Source organism: Auxenochlorella protothecoides, assembly GCF_000733215.1.
Source record: "Auxenochlorella protothecoides strain 0710 unplaced genomic scaffold scaffold63, whole genome shotgun sequence".
Taxonomy (NCBI): Eukaryota; Viridiplantae; Chlorophyta; class Trebouxiophyceae; order Chlorellales; family Chlorellaceae; genus Auxenochlorella; species Auxenochlorella protothecoides.
The window spans coordinates 90,821-96,504 of NW_011934362.1; the positions used below are offsets into that span (position 1 = coordinate 90,821).

General features: G+C 62.8%; 4 protein-coding genes across 4 annotated transcripts in view; 1 reads left to right on the forward strand and 3 right to left on the reverse strand.

The window, feature by feature from the left end:
* Positions 1 to 1,241, reverse strand: part of F751_5420 (Rab3 GTPase-activating protein non-catalytic subunit) — a gene marked incomplete at both ends in the record, with an annotated part of 3,032 nt that extends 1,791 nt beyond the window's left edge. The window contains 5 exons of the mRNA XM_011402542.1: positions 16 to 34; positions 189 to 379; positions 496 to 619; positions 835 to 980; positions 1,078 to 1,241. Coding sequence (XP_011400844.1) covers positions 16 to 34; positions 189 to 379; positions 496 to 619; positions 835 to 980; positions 1,078 to 1,241 — 644 coding nt within the window. The remainder of the gene's footprint in view (positions 1 to 15; positions 35 to 188; positions 380 to 495; positions 620 to 834; positions 981 to 1,077) is intronic.
* Positions 1,242 to 1,890: 649 nt separating this feature from the next.
* F751_5421 (RING finger and CHY zinc finger domain-containing protein 1) lies at positions 1,891 to 2,935 on the forward strand (the record flags this gene model as incomplete). Its single annotated transcript, XM_011402543.1, has 3 exons — positions 1,891 to 1,959; positions 2,217 to 2,555; positions 2,762 to 2,935. 3 exons carry the CDS (start codon positions 1,891 to 1,893, stop codon positions 2,933 to 2,935), a joined length of 582 nt encoding a protein of 193 aa, XP_011400845.1.
* Positions 2,936 to 3,817: 882 nt separating this feature from the next.
* Positions 3,818 to 4,599, reverse strand: F751_5422 (hypothetical protein; the record flags this gene model as incomplete). The annotated part of the gene is made up of 4 exons (XM_011402544.1): positions 3,818 to 3,940; positions 4,037 to 4,144; positions 4,317 to 4,379; positions 4,525 to 4,599. 4 exons carry the CDS (start codon positions 4,597 to 4,599, stop codon positions 3,818 to 3,820), a joined length of 369 nt encoding a protein of 122 aa, XP_011400846.1.
* A 162-nt stretch (positions 4,600 to 4,761) lies between these two features.
* Positions 4,762 to 5,684, reverse strand: part of F751_5423 (hypothetical protein) — a gene marked incomplete at both ends in the record, with an annotated part of 6,985 nt that continues 6,062 nt past the window's right edge. The window contains 2 exons of the mRNA XM_011402545.1: positions 4,762 to 4,817; positions 5,444 to 5,583. Coding sequence (XP_011400847.1) covers positions 4,762 to 4,817; positions 5,444 to 5,583 — 196 coding nt within the window. The remainder of the gene's footprint in view (positions 4,818 to 5,443; positions 5,584 to 5,684) is intronic.

Genomic DNA, 5,684 nt, shown 5'->3' on the forward strand with positions numbered 1-5,684 from the left:
ACGGCGGGCCCGCACAGCGCCGCAGCACGTGGACCTGGGGGCGGGTGGGATGTTGGGGGTGTTGTCCGGGGCCGGTGGGGTGCAGGTGTGTGAAGCGCGCGGCCGGGGCAGTGCCCTCTCTGTGCACGCAACTCTTGATGTCTCCGCCCTGTCCCCTGCAAGATGTATGGTCCCATAACACCACTCACCGACCCCGCGGCCCAGGGTCCACTTGGCGACGTCCAGGGCGGGGGGCTCCGACCCGCCGCCCCAGCCGGCCACCGACCAGGACCGGGCGCGCCACTGCATGGCGGCTGCCACGTCCCACCCCGCCACGCGCGCCACCGCATTCTCAAAGGTGGCCAGAGCATGGGGCACCCCGGCCCCAGCATCGCAGGACCTGGAGAGGAGGAATGGGGGAGGGGAGGTGGGGCACGCAGGTGAGCGTTGGAGGGCACAGGGGCTCGCCGCACATCTGGCCAGCGGCGCGGGCCTCGTTTGTCAGGATGAATGCACCTGGCGCTGAGGCTGAGCAGGGCTCTGTCGTGGAGGGCCTGGCGCAGCACCAGCCGGGCGTCCGGGGAGTGCAGTTGCAGGAAGCCGGCCGAGGTGCCCACCAGGATGGCGGCCGGCTGCGTGCCTGCATGTGCCGAGCCAGGGGCGGGGGGGGGGGGAATCTGTGAGCTGTGATGCTGCCGTACCTGCCGTGAGGAGGGCATCTGCAGGTCATGGAGGACAGGCTGGACACATCTGATTGCTGCCATCCCCAAACAGTATCCTCAACAATGATCTGCCTGGGACCAGCATGGACAGTGCCATGCCACGACACCACCGCACAAATTGCAACCGACCCACTCTTGGCGCCGGGGTCCCTCTCCATCACTGCGAGGCTGGTGATTCTCTCGGACTCAGTCAGCACGGTGTCAAAGGCGAGGTCGTGGGCACCGTCGCCCAGCCCCAGGACGACCAGCCTCTGACCAAGCCCCGCCACCAGCACGCTCCTGGAAAGCACAGGGCGACGTGTAGGCTCCACACCAATTATCCGAAACTGTTGTGACGCGGGCAAGGCCCTGCAGTCCCACCCAAGCCACTGCTCACCCCTCTGCGGTCTGGCTGGGGCCCAGAACCAGGCTAACAGATCCAGATTCCAGGGCCTGTAGTAGTTGGGCATGCTCCTCGCCCTGCCCTAGGGAGGGGTTGCCGTCATGCTGCAGCAGGAGTTTTGGAAGCGGTGCCAAACTCCGCCACTGCAACCCATCCATCGAGGGGCGGGGCGACCGTCAAGGCCGCGTCATTGTAACTGTTTTTATCATATTTGTGACATGCACCATAGTCCTTGCTCCCATGCAAGAACGAGATGCGGGATTGCACATTGCCGGTTTCGCGGAACCTAGCGCGCCCCAGATTTTGCGAACTTCTTGTGGGCGCGCCAGGATCTCCGTACCTGCAGCCAACATAAGCAACGCACACAAGCCCGCTTAAAGCTCAAGGGGCCCATTCTGTTCCTATGAAAATCATGTTCAGGTGACACGCCCCCGCTATGGCGTTCACAGACTTGACAGAATGCTTTTGGACCATGCAGTAGTCACCTGGCATCCCCTCACCCCTCTTCTTCGCCTAGAGTGATATTTACTTTGCGCTGCGCCCTGCTCCACATCTTCTTGACATGAATCATAGTATTGATGGTGACGACAATGTCGGACCTGAAGTTCGAGCTGAACGGAACAGGGGCTTGGGCGAGTTTGGGTGCTCCCATTACCGCCGGCGTGTCAAGCTGGTCACTCCATGTTGGTGCGATGGATGGGGTACTATTGCAAGGGCTACTGGGAGGGTTGGCCTCCGCTCCAGGTGGAATGTAACGTGAGTGATGCCTTGCATGTGCTCCAGGGAACGAAACTTTCCCCCACCCGAATGCCTCACAGTGGGGAAATTTTCTGGTGTCGACACTGCCACAACGAGGCCAAGCATGACAATGAAAAGGTGCGCTGCTGTGCATGGCCTTTGCGATAGGGCCTACTCGGACAAACCAGTATCCTCATGAGGTGTCCAGCGGCGCACATTGGCTGCAGCATTCCGTGGCATCGCCTTGGGGCTGCCAGATCTTGCTCTGCTCAGTCTCCCATGAGCTGTATGCGAGCCCTCGCCCCCCTCCCCCCCCCCCGCCCTCCCATCTTATGCGCTCAATAAAACACGGTGTATCAATGGCTCCGTCCTGTCTTTCCCCCTCCACATCTCAGGACGTGAAGTTGAGGCACGAGCTGGACCGCTCGCTGGTCACCGAGGTCGTGTGCGCCCTGTGCTCCCTGCGCCAGCCCGTAGGGGACCACTGCTGCCGCTGCGGCGTGGCCTTTGGCGCCTACGCATGCACCCTCTGCCCCTTCTACGACGACGACGTCTCCAAGCAGGCCTTCCACTGCGCCGACTGCGGCATCTGCCGTGTGGGCGGCCGCGAGAATTTCTTCCACTGCGACACCTGCGGCTCCTGCTACTCCACCAAACTCAGGGGCCGGCACGTCTGCGTGGAGCGGGCCATGCATCAGAACTGCCCCGTCTGCTTCGAGTACCTGTTTGAGAGCGTGCAGCCAACAGCCGTGCTGCCCTGCGGGCACACCATCCACTCGTCCTGCCTCAAGGCGAGTGTGCGCATGGGGAGGGGAAGGGCGGGTGAGGGGGGGCAAAGTTCCGGGCGGGAATGCGAGGACAGCGGCGGCGGCGGTCCAGACGGCGAGGCCACCCCACCTCCCTGCATCAATCCATGCCACTGAAAACTCAACATGCACAGGAGTTGGAACGGAGCGACAGCATCTCAGTCTGTGCCTGCTGCCCCATCTGCAAGCGCTCGCTGCAAGACAACTCCGCCACCTGGCGGTACCTGGACTCCATCGCGGCCTCACACCCTCTCCCAGAGGAGTATGTGGGATGGCAGGCCGAGATCTTCTGCAACGACTGCCTGTGAGTGGGTCATAGGGTGGTGCGTTGAGTAGGATCACCAGAAGGGTGTCAAGGTCGAACCTCATCTGGGCAGTAGTTCAGTTCAAGGTCGCAATGCTTGTACATAGCCCCATTAATATGCTGCCAGCTGGCTGCAGCTAGCTGCAGTGTTCACAGATGCCGTCAGCTCCTGCCGCTGACCAGTTGTTGGAGTGTGCAGGTGTCGTGACCAGATTAACACCCCTCTTGGTCCCACAGATCAACATGTACAGTGCAGTACAACCTTGTGGGGCTCAAGTGCGGAGGGTGTGGCTCGTACAACACGCGGCGGTTGGCGCTCGTGCCGGCTGTCATCAGGAGATCCGGCGGGCAGAACCAGCAAGGTGAGGGATGTTTGCTTGAGGTCCACAGGCATGCTTGCAGTGGCTGCTCAACCTCGGGCTGCTCAGGTATAGAATGATTCGATCGCTTAGCATGCCTTCCACCCCCCGCTGGCTGCCTGCAGAGGACTCCCAGGGGAGTATGTTGCAATCAAACGGTGAGGTGGTGTCATTATTACATGGGACCAGAGCGACCATATGGCATTGCAATTTACTCAGCAGTCATGCCTCCCTTGTTTAGGCACAGAGACCGTGAGTAGGAGTAGGGACCAGGCCATGCATCTGGAGGAGCGATGGAGCTCCGAAGAGGATCGGCAGCTGGAGGCATATAGAGGCAGTCCTGAAGGCTCAGATTGATGGCTTCCATCAATCAAGTGGTGGGGGGAGCAAGAGAGATGGCAGGCCGGTCAACCATCTGTACACCGAGACGCAGCAATCTCTCCAGCCGCATTCTTCTCTGATGCCCATGCATCTGCTCGGCCCCTCCAGCCGTAGTGAGCCCCCTGCATGCAGGATGGACCGTAACATCACAATCGTCGACCCTTGCCGTATCCATTTCCGTTTTGTGGAGTGTAGGTGCCCCCTGCCGCCCTGCCAAAGCCCAAGGCTTCTGTCCGAGCCTGTTCCTGCTCCATCAGGATCTCCTGGGTCTGCATGGCGACAATGGACAGCAAATGATGAGCTTGCCGCGATGCTTGCGCATTGTACCTTGATCAAATCCACTGAACGTGAAAGAATGAACACACCGCTGGGGAGGTGGTGGAGGACAGGGAGATGGCACGGTCTTCCAGCCTGAACACCCGGTTCTTGTTTTTGGCGGCGGCATTCTTGGATGTCAGGAACCCCTCAAAGCCCTGCGCATTGCGAATGTGGCGAGGGCTGTACAACCTTGTATTGCGTTGAGGGTGGCCCCTGAGCATGGCAGGGGAGACACTCATACGATACTCCAAGGAAGGAATAGCCTTTGATGTAGGGTTGGGAGCCCATCATTAGCAGCACACCAAAAATATCATGCTGTGCACCCACCTTGAGCACTGTGCCAAAGTTGGTGTACTCTGCGGTAAAGTACACGGTCTCTGTGTCATAAATCTGTGCAAATAAGGACGAATTGGAATTGGAATTAATACATGTGGCTGAAAGCTCGGCAGGATGAGGGAGATGGTTTGAGGGCGAGGCAACCCATGGCAGGCGACACGCAGGCCGGCCTGGACCAGCACAGTTCCCATGCCCACACCTGTCGCTCCAGCTTGGCGAGGTCTGCCCCAATCTGCTCTTGCCGCGAGCGCAGCGCCTCTATACTCTGGCTCATGGGCTAGGCTCGTGTGCCCAAACGGGGCGGGGGGCTGCGGGGGGGCCCCCGAAACACTGGTGTGTCGAGAGTTCGTGTGGGATAGTCTCACCCTCCTTTACGGGCAACGGCGCGCGTGCTTACTCGGAATCCAACTGATTTATCTGGTGAGAATGTCCAGCGTCAGACCATCGTTCGGCACTCGAAAGCGTGGCGCACTTTGCCGGAGCCAGACCAGCCTGGGCGGGGGAATGAGCTGCGCCCTGTGTCCGCCTAGGTGCTCCCCCAAACCAATCCCAGCCTGCCCCTCAATTCTTACATGCAAGGCCAGGCAGGTGTGCTCAATGATCCAGGTCGTCATGAAAAGTCAACGGGGTGTGCAAGAGAGAGGATGAAGAGTGGTGAGCGTTGTCGTGGTGCGAGCGCGCTCCTGGTAACATGGCACGCCCTGGCAGCCAGCCGGGGGCCGCGGCTCATCAGCGTCCCCATGGACCCCGGGCGTCCCCGACAGGCGCGGGGCCCTCCAGGCCAAGCCCTTTTGCCTACTCGCGCCACCAGCCCTCGTCCAGCATCGCGGCCACCGCCTCGCCCGCGCCCGGGTCGTCGGCGGCCAGGGCCAGGGCCTCCGCGTCCAGGCGCCCCAGCCGCGCCGGCGAGCGGTCCCAGGCGCCGCGGGCGTCGCCGGCCTCGCCCCCACGGGCGTCGCCGGCCTCGCCCCCGCGGCCACCTTCGGCCTCGGCGCCGCGCAGCACGCCCAGCGCGTCGCCCACCGCCTCGGCCAGCCCGTTCTGCGCGGCCTGCAGGCGCAGCGCGGCGCTGGCGCGCGCGGAGGCGCGCTCCGCGGCCCGGCCCCCGGCGTCTCCACCTGCGCCCAGGCCCTGCGCCAGCGCCCGCTCCGCGCCCTCCAGCTCCCCCGCGGCGGCGGCCACCGCGTCCAGCGCGCCACGCTTGCCCGCCAACGCCGCGTCCAGCTCGCTCAGCGCCGCGCTTCGCCGGCTGGCCTGCCTGCACGCGCGCCACAGGTTGGTGGGGGGGGTGCTTTGGGGGGGGTCAGGCTCTCAGGCGTCGGGAGCACGGCGGTGCCGAGGGGTGTGGGGGGGGTGTTT